Here is a 14,560-nt window from a genome sequence, read left to right as displayed (position 1 = left end):
GATGGGGGGGGCGGAGCCGGGTTTGGGGCGGCTCCGGGCGGTTTTGGGGGTTCCTGGGTGGGGGGGAAGTGGTTTGTGGTTCAACAGAACGGCGGCGGCACCGCCCTGGGGAGGGGGCGAGGCCCCAGAGCCCCCCGGACCCCCCAAGCGCCCCCACCCCGAGCACCCCAAACTCCTCCTCACCCCCCCGGGCACCCCAAAATCGCCCGCGAGAAACAAACACCGCATTTCTCTCGTTGCCTTTTCTTTTCCCTTCCTTTAATTCCTTTTTTTTCTTCCTTTTTGGGGGGGACCCCCCTGTTTCCCACTTCCCCCCCCCCAATTCCCGCAGCGCCGGGGAGACCCCCGCCCCAAATCAAATCAAACCAACCAAGGGAGCCCCAAAACTGCCCCAAAACTCGGGGGTCTCCTGAACCCCCCCCCCCGGGGAGAGATTTGGGGGTGCGGGGCGCGTGCTGGGGGGTCCCAGGTGGGCGGGACAGTTGGGGACCCCCCCCCAATTTGTGGGGGAATGAAGGCACAGGGTGGGATGGGGGGGGGGTCCGCGTTTTGGGGTTCCCCACAATTGCCGGGGATGCTCTGGGGTGAATTTGGGGGATTTGGGGTGCGGGGTTCAGCGGTGCCCGGTCCGGGGGAATTCCGGGGGGGTTCCCCCGGTGGTGGTGGGGGGGGGTCCCCGTTACTCGCGGGGGTCGTCGGGGGCGGGGATGCGCTGCCGGCTGGGCTCGCAGCCCCAAATCTCCCGCGCGTACTGCGCGATCGTCCGGTCGCTGGAGAACTTCCCCGCGGCCGCCACGTTCCGGATCACGGTCCGGGTCCACTCCCGCGGGTTCTGGGGGGGGTCCCGGGGGGGCTCACAGCGGGGGGACCCCCAAACCCACCCCCACACCCCCGCCCGCTCCGCCCCAGACACCCCCAGACCCCCGTACCGCCCCCACCCCCGTGTGTCCCCACGGGGTTTTGGGGTGCCCCGCACCTGGGGAACCCCTGGGTGCCCCCCCCCCATTTTCATCCTCACGGGGTTTTGGGGACCCCCCCCGGGTCCTCCCTTGGGTTTAGCGACCCCCCCCACAACCCCTCCGTGCCCCCTGCAGGGTTTTGGGGACTCCCCCCCCAAACCTCGCGGGGGTTTTGGGGAGGGACCCTTTGGGTGTTGTCACTTCGGGGGTCCCTTTTTGGGGGGTCTCCTGGGGGGGTCCCGTTTTGGGGGTGCCCCTTTGGAGGGGTGTCTCTTTGGGGGTCACTCGGGGTGCTTTTTGAGGGGGGGGTCATTTTTGGGGGGCCCTTAGGGGGATCCCGTTTTGGGGGTCACTCAGGGGGTGTTTTTAGAGAGGGGTCCCTTTTTGGGGGGTCGTCTCTTTGGGGGTCACTCAGGGGGTGTTTTTTGGGAGGGGTCCCTTCTGGGGAGGTCCTTTGGGGGATCTCGTTTTGGGGGTGTCCCTTTGGGGGTGTTTTTTGAGTGGGGGGGGTCATTTTTGGGGGGCCCTTTGGAGGATCCCGCTTTGGGGGGTGTCCCTTTGTGGGATCCCGCTTTGGGGGTCACTCAGGGGGTGTTTTTTGAGGGAGGGGTCATTTTTGGGGGGCCCTTTGGAGGATCCCGCTTTGGGGGTCACTCAGGGGGTGTTTTTTGAGTGGGGGGTTCATTTTTGGCGGGCCCTTTGTGGGATCCCGCTTTGGGGGTCACTCAGGGGGTGTTTTTTGAGGGGGGGGTCATTTTGGGGGGGCTCTTTGTGGGATCCCGCTTTGGGGGTCACTCAGGGGGTGTTTTTTCAGGGGGGGTCATTTTTGGGGGGTCCTTTGGAGGATCCCGCTTTGGGGGTCACTCAGGGGGTGTTTTTTGAGTGGGGGGGTCATTTTTGGGGAGGGGTCCCCACCTTGTAGAGCGCGCTGACTTTCTCCTGGCACTTCACGTAGGCTTCATAATCCGCGAACACCTTAAACCTGGGGGGGGGGGCAGGACGGAAAATTGGGTGGTGGGACCACCATCCATCTATCCGGACCCCCCCCTATCGCGATATGAACCCCGACATCCCTCATCACCCCCCCCCAGCCCAGCCCAGCCCATTCCTCCATCCCTGCGGGACCCCCAACCACCCCCCACCCTGCGGACCGCGCCCCTATCGCGATATCCCCCCCCCCCCAGGGCTCCTGTCGCGACCTGTCGTGGTTCATCAGCATGTTGACGATGTCGCGGAACAGGTCGGGCTGGCGCGGGCTGAAGAAGCCGGAGCTGAGCTGGTCCACGGCCTGGCGGAGCTCGGGCAGGCGCTCGTAGAACTCCTGGGCCCGGTACCTGGGGGGTTCGGGGGGGTTTGGGGGTTCCTGGGGGGGTCCTGAGGGGTTCTAGGGGGGTCCTGGGGGGGTTTGGGGATTCCTGGGGGGGTTCTGGGGGGGTCCTGGGGGGGTCCTGAGGGGTTTTGGGGATTCCTGGGGGGGTCCTGAAGGGTTTTGAGGGGGGTCCTGGGGGGGTTTGGGGATTCCTGGGGGGTCCTGAGGGGTTTTAGGGAGGGGTCCTGGGGGTTTTTGGGGAGGTTTGGGGGGGGTCCTGGGGGGTTTGGGGGGGGTCCTGGGGGGTTTTGGGGGAGGTTTGGGGGGCCCCGGGGGGTTTGGGGATTCCTGGGGGGGTCCTGGGGGGCTCCTGAGGGGTTCTGGGGAGTTTTGGGGATTCCTGGGGGGTCCTGAGGGGTTTTTGGGAGGTGTCCTGGGGGTTTTTGGGGAGGTTTGGGGGGGGCCCCGGGGGGTTTGGGGATTCCTGGGGGGGTCCTGAGGGGTTCTGGGGGGGGTCCTGGGGGGTTTTTGGGGCGTTTTCGGGGGTTCAGGGGGTCCCCCCCCAAAATCCTCTGGGCTTCCCCCCCTGCTCAGTTTTGTGCCCGTGTGGTATTGACACCCCCAGACCCCCAAAGCCACAGACCCCAGACCCCAAATCCCAGATCTGCAGACCCCCATGTGGTATTCACATGCCCAGACCCCAGACCCCCAAACCTACAGACCCCAGACCCACAGACCTCAGGCCCTGATCCCAGACCCCAGCCCCACCTGTGGTTTTCACACCCACAGACCCCAGACCCGCAGACCCTGACCCCAGATCTGCAGACCCCAGACCCCCATGTTGTATTTACATGCCCAGACCCCAGACCCCCAAACCTACAGACCTCAGACCCACAGACCCCAGACCCCCCTGTGATATTCACACCCCCAGCCCCAGACCCCAGACCCACAGCCCCCAGACCCCCCTGTGGTATTCACACCCCCAGACCCCAGACCCCCCTGTGGTATTCACACCCCCAGACCCCAGACCCCCCTGTGGTTTTCACACCCCCAGCCCAGCCCCAGACTCCAGACCCCAGACCCACAGCCCCCAGACCCCCCTGTGGTTTTCACACCCCCAGCCCAGCCCCAGACTCCAGACCCCAGACCCACAGCCCCCAGACCCCCCTGTGATATTCACACCCCCAGCCCCAGACCCCCACCCCTTCCTGTCGAGCTCCTCCACGTCGGGCACCCTCATGCCGAAGATGAAGAGGTTCTCCTCGCCCGCCTCCTCGGCCATCTCCACGTTGGCACCATCCATGGTGCCGATGGTCAGCGCCCCGTTCAGCATGAACTTCATGTTCCCGGTGCCCGAGGCCTCGGTGCCCGCCGTGGAGATCTGCTCCGACAGGTCCGCGGCCGGGATCACTGCGGGCAGCGCGGGCAGCGCGGTGAGCATCGGGGTTATATCGGGGGATATCAGGATGTATTGGGGTGTATTTGGGTTATATTGGGGATATCGGGGTGTATCAGGGTTATATAGGAGTTATATCAGGGTGTATCGGGAGATATCGGGGTGTATTTGAGTTCTATTGGGGGATATCAGGTGATATCAGGGTTATATAGGAGTTATATCAGGGTGGTTTTGGGTTATATCGGGGTGTATCGGGGTTATATTGGGGTGTATCGGGGTTATATCGGGGGATATCAGGATGTATTGGGGTGTATTTGGGTTATATTGGGGGATTTTGGGGTGGTTCAGGAGGTTTTTGGGGTGGGTTCAGGAGGTTTTTGGGGTGGGTTCAGGGAAGATTTTGGGGTTCAGGGGATTTTGGGGTGGGTTCAGAGAGGTTTTCGGGGTTCAGGGGGATTTTGGGGTGGATTCGGGAGGATTTTGGGGTTCAGGAGGTTTTTGGGGTGGGTTCAGGGGGATTTTGGGGTTCGTTCAGGGAGGATTTTGGGGTTCAGGGGATTTTGGGGTGGGTTCAGGAGGTTTTTGGGGTTCAGGGGGGTTTTTGGGGTGCCCACCCTTCTCGGCCAGCAACACGCGGTAGTTCTCCAGGAACAGCACCCGCAGGCGGGTTGGGGATTTTGGGGTGGGTTCAGGGGGGTTTTGGAGTGGGTTCAGGGAGGATTTTGGGGTGGGTTCAGGGGGTTTTTGGAGTTGTTCAGGGAGGATTTTGGGGTTGTTCAGGAGGTTTTTGGGGTTCAGGAGGTTTTTGGGGTGCCCACCCTTCTCGGCCAGCGACATGCGGTAGTTCTCCAGGAACAGCACCCGCAGGCAGGTTGGGGATTTTGGGGTGGGTTCAGGGGGGTTTTGGGGTTCAGGGAGGATTTTGGGGTTGTTCAGGAGGTTTTTGGGGTTCAGGGGGGTTTTTGGGGTGCCCACCCTTCTCGGCCAGCGACACGCGGTAGTTCTCCAGGAACAACACCCGCAGGCGGTCGCCCACGGCCGGGTCCTGGTTGACCACGTCGCCGATGGCCGTCACCAGCCGGATGATCATCTTGGCCATGTGGTACCCGGGGGCAGCCTGGGGGCACCCCAAAACTCAGCGACCCCGAAAACCCTCGGGGACCCCCGCCCCACCCACAGAGAGATCCTGCACCCACCATGGACCCCCGACCCAAACCAAAATGGAGCCCCTGACACCTCTCTGAAACACAAAAAACTCAAAATCCCAAAAACCCCAAATCCCCAAAACCCAAAATTCCAAACAACCCCCTAATCCCAAAATCCTAAAACCCCCAAATCCCCAAAACCCCCAAATCCCAAAACTCCAAACAACCCCAAATCCCAAAACTCCAGAATCCCAAAAAAAACCCAAAACCCAAAAAAAAACCCAACCCCAAAAAAACAACCCCAAACCCAAAAAAAACCCCCACCCCAAAACCCCAAAAAAACCCCAAAACTCAACTCCCCCCAAATCTCAAATCCCAAAACTCCAAAACGTCAAAACCCCGAACTCCCAAAATTCCAAAATCCCAAAACTCCAGAATCCCAAAACTTCAAAATCCCAAAACTCCAAAACCCCAAAAAAAACCCCCAAATCTCAAAATCCCAAAACCTCCAAACCCCAAAATCCCAAAACACCAAATCCCCAAAATAAAAACACCCAAATCCCAAAACCCTCAAAAAACCCCCAAATATCAAAATCCCAAAATCCCAAAAAATCCCCAAATCCCAAAATCCCAAACCCCCACCTTGCCCCCGATCATGATGGTTCGGGGCACGAACGGTTTCCCAGGGTCCTTCTTGATCCCTGAAATTGGGGGAGACCCCAAAATGGGGGGGCACGAGTCAAGGGAGACCCCCCCCAAAATCAGAGAGGGTCCCCGAGGGGTTTGGGGGAAGTTTGGGGGGGTCCAGGGGGGTTGTACCGGGGGGGTCGGGGGGATTTTGGGGGGTCCTAGGAGTATTTGGGGGATTTTGAGGGGGTCCCAGGGGGATTTTGAGGGGGTCCCAGGAGGATTTGGGGGATTTTGGGGGGGTCCCAGGGTGATCCAGGGTTTTTTTGGGGGGTCCCAAGAGGATTTTGGGGGCTCCCAGGAGGATTTGGGGGGATTCTGGGGGATCCCGGGAGGATCTTGGGGGATTTTGGGGGGTCCCGGGAGGATCTTGGGGGATTTTGGGGGGTCCCCGCTCCGGTGGGGGCAGTGGGGAGGGGTCCGGGGGGGTTTCTGGGGCTGGGTCCAGAATTGGGGAGTTTGGGGGGGGTCTCCACGAGTGGGGAGGGGTCCGGGGGATTTTGGGGACCCCCCTCAGGGTTGTAGGGGGTGATGAGGTGCAGGAATTGGGGGTTCGGGGGGGTCCCAGGGCGGGGTTTCTCAGGGGATTTGGGGGATTTTGGGAGGATTGGGGGATTTTGGGGGATTTGGGGGGGGGTCTCCCCGAGTCGGGCGGTCCCGGGGGGGTTTCGGGGACCCCCACTCACGGTTGTAGAGGGTGATGACGTGCAGGAATTGGGGGTTCGGGGGGACCCAGGGCGGGGTTTCTCAGGGGATTTGGGGGGGATTGGGGGATTTTGGGGGGGTCTCCCCGTGTCGGGGGGTCCCGGGGGGTTTCGGGGACCCCCACTCACGGTTGTAGAGGGTGATGACGTGCAGGAATTGGGGGTTCGGGGGGACCCAGGGCGGGGTTTCTCAGGGGATTTGGGGGATTTTGGGGGGATTGGGGGATTTTGGGGGATTTTGGGGGGATTGGGGGATTTTGGGGGATTTGGGGGGGGTCTCCCCGAGTCGGGGGGTCCCGGGGGGGTTTCGGGGACCCCCACTCACGGTTGTAGAGGGTGATGACGTGCAGGCAGTTCAGCAGCTGCCGCTTGTACTCGTGGATGCGCTTCACCTGCACGTCGAAGAGCGAGGCGGGGTTCACCCGCACCCCCGACACCTTCTCCAGGTACGCCGCGAACTTGGCCTTGTTCTCCTGGGGTTTGGGGGGGCAAAAAAAGGGGGGCTGGGGGCGCGGCCGGGACCCCCACGGCACCCCCGGAGCCCCCCCGGGACCCCCCGGCCCCCCGTACCTGCTTGACCGTGGCCACGTCCCGGATGAAGCTCTCGTCGTCCACGAAGTCCCGGAGCCGCCGCAGCTGGTCCAGGTCGGACACGAAATCCTCCCCGATGCGCTGCAGAGGTGGGGGGAGCCCCAGGTGAGGCCAGGTGAGCCCCAGGTGATTCCCAGGTGAGCCCAGGTGAGCCCCAGGTGAGCTCAGGTGATCTCAGGTGATCCCAGGTGAGCCCCAGGTGAGCTCAGGTGAGCTCAGGTGATCCCAGGTGAGCCCCAGGTGAGCTCAGGTGAGGCCAGGTGAGCCCCAGGTGATTCCCAGTGAACCCCAGATAAGCCCACGTAAGCTTCAGGTGAGCCTCAGGTGATCCCAGCTTTTCCCAGGTGCCCCCAGGTGATTCCCAGATCATCCCAGGTGATTCCCAGGTGATCCCAGGTGATTCCCAGGTGATCCCAGGTGAGCCCCAGGTGCCCCTGGGTGCCCCCAAGTGATTCCCAGGTGATCCCAGGTGAGCCCCAGGTGAGCCCCAGGTGAGCCCCCAGGTGAGCCCCCAGGTGAGCCCCCAGGTGAGCCCCCAGGTGAGCTCAGGTGAGCCCCAGGTGCCCCTGGGTGCCCCCAGGTGATCCCAGGTGAGCCCCAGGTGCCCTCACCTGCGCGATGACCTCGGCCAGGCCGGGGTTGCACATCACCAGCCAGCGCCTCGGGGTGATGCCGTTGGTTTTGTTCTGGAACTTGTGGGGCTCCAGCTCATAGAAATCCTTAAAGCTGGGGGGACACGGGGGGCGTGGGGGGGCGTGGGGACACCCGGGGGGCTGGGGGGACGTGGAGACACCCGGGGGGCTGGGGGGACGTGGAGACACCCGGGGGGCTGGGGGATTTGGGGTTCTGGGGGAATGGGATGGATTTGGGGGGACGGGGGATTTGGGGTTCTGGGGGACAGGGATGGATTTGGGGTCCTTGGGGGACGGGGGGGGTGAATTTGGGGATTGGAATAGGTTTGGGGTCTGGGGGGGAACTTGGGGTTCTGGGGGAATGGGATGGATTTGGGGTTCTGGGGGACAGGGACAGGTTTGGGGGGACAGGGACGGGTTTGGGGTCTGGGGGGGACAGGGACGGGTTTGGGGTCTGGGGGATTTGGGGTTCTGGAGGGACAGGGAGAGGTTTGGGGTCTGGGGGGACAGGGACAGGTTTGGGGTCTGGGGGGACAGGGACAGGTTTGGGGTCTGGGGGGACAAGGGGGGTTTTGGGGACAGGGACGGGTTTGGGGTCTGGGGGGGACAGGGAGAGGTTTGGGGTCTGGGGGGACAGGGACAGGTTTGGGGTCTGGGGGATTTGGGGTTCTGGAGGGACAGGGAGAGGTTTGGGGTCTGGGGGGACAGGGACAGGTTTGGGGTCTGGGGGGACAGGGGGGATTTGGGGGACAGGGACAGGTTTGGGGTCCCGGGGCCGGAGCTGTCCCGGGATCCGGGAGCAGATCCAGGTGCCGCTATCGCGGCAGAACGCGGGTTGGGGAGGGGGGATCGGGGGGGATTTGGGGCGCCCGGGTGGGATTTGGGGTGCCCGGGTGGGGTCGTACACGCTGTCCTTGAGGATCTGCGAGTGGATCTCGGCCACGCCGTTGACGGCGTGCGCGCCCACGATGCACAGGTGAGCCATGTTCACGCGCTTGACCGCGCCCTCCTCCACCAGCGACATCCGCCGCAGCCGCTCCAGGTCCCCCGGGAACAGCGCGTACACGCGCTGGGGTGGGGGGCGCGTCAGGACCCCCGCGACCCCCCGGGACACCCCCGGGGACAAGGGACCCACAGAGACCCCCTGAGACAGCCCCAGGGGCAACGGACCCACAGAGACCCCCTGAGACACCCCCAGGGACACCCCACCCACAGAGACCCCCTGAGACAGCCCCAGGGGCAACGGACCCACAGAGACCCCCTGAGACAAGGGACCCACAGAGACCCCCTGAGACACCCCACCCACAGAGACCCCCTGAGACAAGGGACCCACGGAGACCCCCTGAGATACCCACAGAGACCCCCCGGGACACCCCCGGGGACAAGGGACCCACGGAGACCCCCTGAGATACCCACAGAGACCCCCCGGGACACCCCCGGGGACAAGGGACCCACGGAGACCCCCTGAGACACCCCCAGGTACCCCACCAGGGACACCCCACCCACAGAGACCCCCTGAGACCTCCTGAAACCCCCAGGGATAATGGACCCACAGAGACCCCCACACGTCACGACCCCCGGATCCCCAAACCCCCGGGGTTCCCCCCACACCCCACGACCCCCGGGACCCCATGACCCCGGGGTCCCCCCACACCCCACGACCCCCGGATCCCCAAACCCCCGGGGTGCCCCAACACCCCACGACCCCCGGGACCCCCCCCAATTCGCTCACGTCGAGGAAGCGCTGGTTGATCTCGTAGATGAGCTGCAGGTGCCGCGGCAGCAGCGACTCCAGCAGGTGCACGGGCCAGCGCTCCAGCGCCTCGGGCAGCACCGTGTGGTTGGTGTAGGCGCAGGTGCGCACCGTGATGTCCCACGCCTGCGGGGGGACACGCGTGGACACCCCCGGAGTGACCCCCGGTGCCCCCCACCCAGGGGGGGGATGCGGAACGTGGCCCGCGGGTTTTGAGGGACCCTCCCCCGTGATTTGGGGAGGGGCGTGGGGGTCCGGGCGTGTCCCCCCCACCCACCTGGTCCCACCCCAGGTGCTCCTCGTCCACCAGGATCCGCATCAGCTCCGGGATGGCCAGCGAGGGGTGGGTGTCGTTCAGCTGGATCGCCACCTGCGGCGGGCGGGAGGGCTCAGCGGGGCCGGGGCCGATTTTTGGGGGGGGGTCCCCGGAGCTTTCGGGGTTCACCTTGTCGGGGAAGCTCTCGAAGGATTTCCGCACGGGGTCGCGGCTGCCGAACTTGGCGGATTTGAAGCGCCGGACGATGTCGTGGAGCGTGGCCGCCACCACGAAATATTCCTGCTTCAGCCGCAGCTCCTTGCCCTCGAAAAACTGGGGGTGGCCCCCCGTGAGACCCCAAAACAACCCCCCAAAACTCATTCCCTTCAAAAAACTGGGGGTGGCCCCCCGTGAGACCCCAAAACAGCCCCCAGAACTCCTTCCCTTTGGAAAACTGGGGGTGCCCCCCCGTGAGACCCCAAAACAGCCCCCAAAACTCCTTCCCTTTGGAAAACTGGGGGTGACCCCCCCCCCCAACTAGGGATTCCCAGGACCCCTCCCCATTATTTGTGGGATATTTTTGATGCTCCCCGGCAGGTTTGGGGGTGCCCCTGCTCCCCCGGTGTTCCCAGAGCCCCCCAGCCCCCCCCAGGACCCCCAGCCCCCCGTTTCTCACGTTGTCATTGGGGTACAGCACCCGGGAGATGTTCTCGGCCAGGTTTCGGTCCAGCACGGCCTGGACGTACCCCCCGACATTGACTGGGGGGGGCAGAGAGATCAGGGGGGGCCCAGGGGACCCCCGAGCGTGGGGGGGTCCCGGGGGGGATCTGGGGGAGCAGGGTGGATTTAGGGTTCAGGTTTGGGGTGCCGAGGGTGGATTTGGGGTTTGGGAGGGGATTTGGGATGCTGGGGGTGGATTTGGGGGAGCAGGGAGGGGATTTGGGGGAGCAGAGTGGGGATTTGGGGTTCGGGGGGATTTGGGGTTCAGGGTTTTGGGGTTCGGGGCACTCACAGTCCTTGAGGTTGAAGTCGTTGGGGGCGCGCGCTGACCACAGCCGCAGCGTGTTGACGGTGTTGTTGCGGTAGCCGGGGACGGGCGTGTCGTAGGGCAGGGCCAGCACCACCTGCGTGTGACACGCGTGTGTGACACCTGTGTGACACCTGTGTGACACCTGTGTGACACCTGTGTGTGTGTGACACCTGTGTGTGACACTGTGTGTGTGTGTGACACTGTGTGTGTGTGACACCTGTGTGTGACACTGTGTGTGTGTGTGACACTGTGTGTGTGTGTGACACCTGTGTGTGACACTGTGTGTGTGTGTGACACTGTGTGTGTGTGACACCTGTGTGTGACACTGTGTGTGTGTGTGACACTGTGTGTGTGTGACACCTGTGTGTGTGTCTGACACCAGTGTGTGTGTGTGACACTGTGTGTGTGTGATACCTGTGTGACACTGTGTGACACCTGTGTGTGACACTGTGTGTGTGACACCTGTGTGACACCTGTGTGTGTGACACTGTGTGTGTGTGTGTGACACCTGTGTGTGTGTGTGACACCTGTGTGTGACACTCTGTGTGTGTGACACCTGTGTGTGTGTGACACTGTGTTCCCCCTGTCACCTCGGTACCCCCACATCGCTCTCACCAGCTGTGCCCAGCGGTGCCCAGCTGTGCCCTCACACACATCTCACTGTCCCCTGTCCCCAGCTGTCCCCAGCGGTGCCCAGCTGTGTCCAGCGGTGCCCAGCTGTGCCCAGCTGTGCCCAGCGGTGCCCACCTGCGTGTCCAGCCACCTGGCGCCGCTGGGCCCGTGCTCCACGCGCCCGTAGAAGTGCACGGGGATCGTGTACTCGGGCCGGGCCTTCTCCCAGGGGTTCCCGTAGCGCAGCCAGTCGTCGGCCTCCTCCACCTGGGGGGCCGGACACCTGAGACCCCCCCCAAAACCCACCCAGAGACCCCCCCCAAAATCCACCCACAGACTCCCAAATCCACCCACAGACCCCCAAAACCCACCCACAGACCCCCATACCCGCCCCTCCCGGGACCCCCCGTACCTGCCCCCCCAGACCCCCGGTACCTGCGCCCCCCCCCCCCGGGACCCCCGGTACCGGGACCCCCCGTACCTGCCAGCCCCCCGCGATTCGCTGGTTGAAGATCCCGAACTCGTAGCGGATCCCGTAACCGTAGGCAGCGAGCCCCAGGGTGGCCATGGAGTCCAGGAAACAGGCTGGGGACACGGGGACAGCGTCAGGGACACCGGGACACCGTCAGGGACACCGGGACACCGTCAGGGACACGGGGGACACCGCCAGGGACACGGGGACATTGGGGACATGGGGGACACCGTCAGGGACATTGAGGGGGAACACAGGAACAGGGTCAGGGACACTGGGGGCACAGGTCAGGGACACTGGGAACACTGGGAGAGGGTCAGGGACATTGAGGACACAGGGACAGGGTCAGGGACACTGGGATCAGGGACACTGGGACAGGATCAGGGACACTGGGGACACTGGGACAGGGTCAGGGACACTGGGATCAGGGAGACTGGGAACACTGGGACAGGGTGAGGACTCTGGGGACACTGGGATCAGAGACACGGGACAGTGGGGGACACAAGGGACACGGGGGGACACGCGAGGACAGGAAACAGGCTGGTGGCAGGGAGATGTCACCGGGCACATCGGGGACACCGTGGGGACACCGTGGGGACACCGTGGGGACACCGTGGGGACACGGGGGGACAGGAGCATGGCGGGGGAATCCCGGGGCCGAGCCCATCCTGGGGCCGGGGCTGTCACCGAGTGGGGAGGGGGACACCGGGGACATCCTGGGGACAATCCCGGGGATCGGGGGGTCACTGAGAGGGGAGGACATCGTGGGGACATTGGGGGGGCCGTGGCCATCGCGGGGTCCCCTCCAGCCCCCTGGGGACCCCCCTGCTGTCACCTGCCAGCCGCCCCAGGCCACCATTGCCCAGCCCCGCGTCCTCCTCGATCTCCTGCAGCTCCTCCATGTCCAGCCCGAGCTGGGGATGGCGACAACAGAGCGGGGCTTGGGTGGGGGGGACCCCAAAACGTCCCCATCCCCTCCCTCCCCCCCGTCCCCTCTCTGTCCCCCCGTGTCACCCCCATTCCATCCCAACCCCACCCCCAGGGGCAGCCCCACATCGCAGCCCCTCTGCAGCGCCCCACGACCCCTCCCCAGCCCCCCAAACCGCTCAGAGCCCCCCAGAACCCCGTGCCCCCCCAAACCTGGTAGAGCGCCTCATCGCAGCCGCTCTGCAGCCCCAGGTTCACCATGGTGTTGGTCAGGGTGCGCCCCATGTAGAACTCCAGGGACAGGTAATAGATGCGCTAAAAGGGGGGGCAGGGGGTCGCGGGGGGGTCGGGGGGGGGTCACCGGGGGTCACGGCCACCCCCGTGCCCCCGGGCCCCCCTCCCGGCCCCGCCGCCCCCCCGCTATCCGGTGTCGGGATTAAATGGCAGCGGCCGGGGCAGCGGGAAAGGTCAGGATAAATTTAACTGGGGATGGGGGGGGAAGGACCCCCCCAGTCCTGACCCCCCTCCCAACAAATGCACCCCCAAACTCGCACTCCCAAAATCTCCCCCTCCCAGACATGAGACCCCCACAAACCCACAGCCCCCCACCCCACGATTCCTGGTGACCCCCCCCCCCCATCGGGGTCATTCCCACGGTAGCATTGTTGGGCATGGAGCCCCCCAGGAGCCCCCCAAATCCCTCCAGGAACCCCCAGGACCTCTCTAGACCCCCCCCCAAAATCCCCTTTCCCCCCACTTTGAGTTTCTTCTCTTTATTCACTGCTGGGTCTGCAGCCCCCAGACCCCTCTAGGACCCCTCTAGGACCCCCCCAGAACCCCCCCCAAACCCCACCTTGGGGTCTTACCCATGGTGACACCACTGTTTGTGAAGCCCCCAGACCCTCTGAGGACCCCCCAAAATCCCCTTTCTCCCCACTTTGGGGTTCTTCTCTTTATAGCTCTGCTGTCTGTGCAGCCCCCAGACCCTCTAAGGACCCCCAGACCCCCCCCCAAACCCCACCTTGGGGTCTTTCCCATGGTGACACCGCTGTCTGTGCAGCCCCCAGACCCTCTGAGGACCCCCAGAACCCCCCCCAAACCCCACCTTGGGGTCATTCCCATGACAGCACCGCTGACTGTGCAGCCCCCAGACCCTCTGAGGACCCCCAGAACCCCCCAAACCCCACCTTGGGGTCTTTCCCACGGCAGCACCACCGACTGTGCAGCCCCCAGACCCTCTGAGGACCCCCCAGGACCCCCCAAACCCCACCTTGGGGTCTTTCTCGTAGTAGTACTGCTGTGTCCGCAGCCAGCGCCCCACCAGGTGGTCGCGCACGGTGTGTGCCAGCGCCATGTAGTAGTCGCGCGATGTCGCGACATTGCGATCCTTGACCAGGGTGAAGTGCAGGTGCCGGTTGAAGTTGCGCTTCAGCTCCCCCACGTTCTCGGGCCCCGCCAGCCCCCGCACGCTGATCTGCCGCCGCCGCTCCGCGTCCGTCAGCGGCCGCGACATGGCGACAGGGATGGCAGGGGGGCTCTGGAGAGGCAGGGGGGCTCTAGGGGCTGGGGGGCTCCGGGGCTCCGAGCTCGGGTTTGGGGGTCCGCAGGGATCCGGGCTGGGGGGCTCCGAGCTCCGGGTTTGGGGGTCCGCAGGGATCCGGGCTGGGGGGCTCCGAGCTCGGGTTTGGGGGTCCGCAGGGATCCGGGCTGGGGGGCTCCGGGGGTCTGAGCTCCGGTTTGGGGGTCCGCAGGGATCCGGGCTGGGGGGCTCCGAGCTCCGGTTTGGGGGTCCGCAGGGATCCGGGCTGGGGGGCTCCGGGGGTCCGGGTTTGGGGGTCCGCAGGGATCCGGGCTGGGGGGCTCCGGGGGTCCGGGTTTGGGGGTCCGCAGGGATCCGGGCTGGGGGGCTCCGGGTTTGGGGGTCCGCAGGGATCCGGGCTGGGAGAGCTCCGGGGGTCCGGTTTTGGAGGGGTCCGGGGGGCTCCGGGTTTTTGGGGAGGCCGAGAGGGATTCCGGGTTTTGGGGTGGTCCGGGGGGCTCCGGATTTTAGGGGGGGGGTCTCCCGATTTTGGGGGTTTAGGACTTGG

At 64.7% G+C, this 14,560-nt stretch overlaps 1 protein-coding gene across 1 annotated transcript; it reads right to left on the bottom strand.

The window, feature by feature from the left end:
- Positions 1-236: 236 nt before the first annotated feature.
- Positions 237-14,539, bottom strand: LOC146764810 (glycogen phosphorylase, muscle form). Its single transcript, XM_085563473.1, has 20 exons — positions 13,744-14,539; positions 12,687-12,788; positions 12,382-12,460; positions 11,556-11,659; positions 11,210-11,341; positions 10,445-10,556; positions 10,109-10,191; positions 9,622-9,765; positions 9,454-9,546; positions 9,156-9,302; positions 8,329-8,492; positions 7,403-7,517; positions 6,771-6,872; positions 6,526-6,673; positions 5,452-5,510; positions 4,640-4,781; positions 3,471-3,678; positions 2,159-2,293; positions 1,875-1,941; positions 237-832 (listed from the first exon to the last, which is right to left on the bottom strand). Exons 1-20 carry the CDS (start codon positions 13,984-13,986, stop codon positions 680-682), a joined length of 2,532 nt encoding a protein of 843 aa, XP_085419599.1. The 5' UTR covers positions 13,987-14,539; the 3' UTR covers positions 237-679.
- Between the last annotated feature and the right edge of the window lie 21 nt (positions 14,540-14,560).

The sequence above is a fragment of the Lonchura striata genome, chromosome 31 (genome assembly GCF_050655825.1).
Source record: "Lonchura striata isolate lonStrDom1 chromosome 31, ASM5065582v1, whole genome shotgun sequence".
NCBI classification, from domain to species: domain Eukaryota; kingdom Metazoa; phylum Chordata; class Aves; order Passeriformes; family Estrildidae; genus Lonchura; species Lonchura striata.
This window is presented reverse-complemented; position numbering and strand designations above follow the sequence as displayed.

What these genes read in the sequence shown, in the direction of transcription:
- LOC146764810 (XM_085563473.1), bottom strand. Translation starts at nt 13,986, where the DNA reads ATGTCGCGGCCGCTGACGGACGCGGAGCGGCGGCGGCAGATCAGCGTG. An exon ending in TCGAGAGCTTCCCCGACAAG is followed by an intron (nt 9,547 to 9,621) that starts GTGAACCCCGAA and finishes CGCCCGCCGCAG; the next exon opens with GTGGCGATCCAGCTGAACGA. An exon ending in AAGTCAGCGCGCTCTACAAG is followed by an intron (nt 833 to 1,874) that starts GTGGGGACCCCT and finishes GACCCCCCCCAG; the next exon opens with AACCCGCGGGAGTGGACCCG.